The 1,552-nt window shown below is 57.0% G+C and overlaps 1 protein-coding gene across 1 annotated transcript in view; it reads left to right on the plus strand.

Annotated features, from left to right (window-relative positions):
* Positions 1-413: 413 nt before the first annotated feature.
* Positions 414-1,552, plus strand: part of FGF17 (fibroblast growth factor 17) — a gene marked incomplete at both ends in the record, with an annotated part of 1,983 nt that continues 844 nt past the window's right edge. The window contains one exon of the mRNA XM_009697485.1: positions 414-591. Coding sequence (XP_009695787.1) covers positions 414-591 — 178 coding nt within the window. The remainder of the gene's footprint in view (positions 592-1,552) is intronic.

Raw genomic sequence — 1,552 nt, forward strand, 5'->3', positions numbered from 1 at the left:
AAAGCATCTGCTCGATGCCTTCGTCGCTACTCAAAGGGGTCCGGTTGGCTGGCGATGGCTGGGAGCTCTCCCTCGAAAAATGCATCTCCTTGTGTCCCCCCCCACCCTGGGGTCAACCCCAGCTCTCCCGCCCCGCCGGGCTTCCCCCGCTCCATCCCCTTGCCATCGGTTGTCCAAAACAAATTGATTTTATTTTTCCCTTTGTAAACAAAGGGGGAGAATCAACCGTCTCCTAATTTTAACCAGTACGTGAGGGACCAGGGTGCCATGACCGACCAGCTGAGCCGACGGCAGATCAGGGAGTACCAACTCTCAACCCCAGCTCTCCCGCCCCGCCGGGCTTCCCCCGCTCCATCCCCTTGCCATCGGTTGTCCAAAACAAATTGATTTTATTTTTCCCTTTGTAAACAAAGGGGGAGAATCAACCGTCTCCTAATTTTAACCAGTACGTGAGGGACCAGGGTGCCATGACCGACCAGCTGAGCCGACGGCAGATCAGGGAGTACCAACTCTACAGCCGGACCAGCGGCAAGCACGTCCAGGTGAATGGCAAAAGGATCACCGCCACCGCCGAGGATGGCAACAAGTTCGGTAAGGGGCCGGTAGCTCCCCGGAGGGGTTTATCCGAAACCCGGGACAGTCGGGCTTATGCAAGGGATGGGAAAACGTCTCTTCCCGGAGGAGTTTTGCAGGTGGAGTGGGGGGTGCAGGGAGGTTTTGGTTGCCTCAACTGGTTGGTTTTATACCCAAAAATTCCCCAAATAACTCCCATGAGAGCCCAGCTCTCAAAACTGCCAAAAATCATGCGTTTCTCTGGTAGCCTGCAGCATTTATCAGCCCTGTGTTTAGGGCTTTGGCTTTCTAATCTCTTCCCGGCGCGAGACACATGATTTTTCCTGGAGGAGAATTACCCGATCCCGGCATCGACCTCTTAAACATCCATACGTGGTGGGCACCATGGGCAACCCACCCGGGGCAGAGCCCACCCCAGCCACGTCACCTTTCCCCATGGGGTTTGCCGGGGAGCTCCAGCCCTGATGCCACGTTGATGGGCATCACAGTCCCGCAAAGCTCAGGTTGGCATCGCCGGCATCTGAAAGCTTCGGAAAAGGCTTTTCAAAGCCCGGTGACCATTGAGGCTCCTTCACCACCTTTCCAGGTCTCCCTGCCTGCTCAGACACGGGCTGTCGGGAGCGCAGGACCCGTCGGGGTCATTGGTTTCGGTGTCAGCTCCCGACCTTTGCAGAGTGTTGTAGAGAAACAATGAGGACGAGGATAATTAACCTGCCGGGTGCTGGACTCAGTTTAGCCCTGGAGAACCCATTGAATTGCCGACAATGAGGATGTGCCGGGGCGGGGGGGAAGGAAGGGGCTGTTGCTCTCCCCGGAGCTTTCATCAAACGCCCGGTTTGACTCTGCTGGGTTTTAACAAAAGCCCTTTAGCATCATGGCTGGGGAGCATCCCCCGGCAAGGGTTTGCCTTGCCCCGGGCTCGCCATCCTCCTGGCCCCACTGGTCATGGGCAAGGAGGGATGCTGGGGGGGTGAGATGA

This window comes from Cariama cristata, unplaced genomic scaffold (genome assembly GCF_000690535.1).
Source record: "Cariama cristata isolate BGI_N322 unplaced genomic scaffold, ASM69053v1 scaffold23963, whole genome shotgun sequence".
Classification (NCBI taxonomy): domain Eukaryota; kingdom Metazoa; phylum Chordata; class Aves; order Cariamiformes; family Cariamidae; genus Cariama; species Cariama cristata.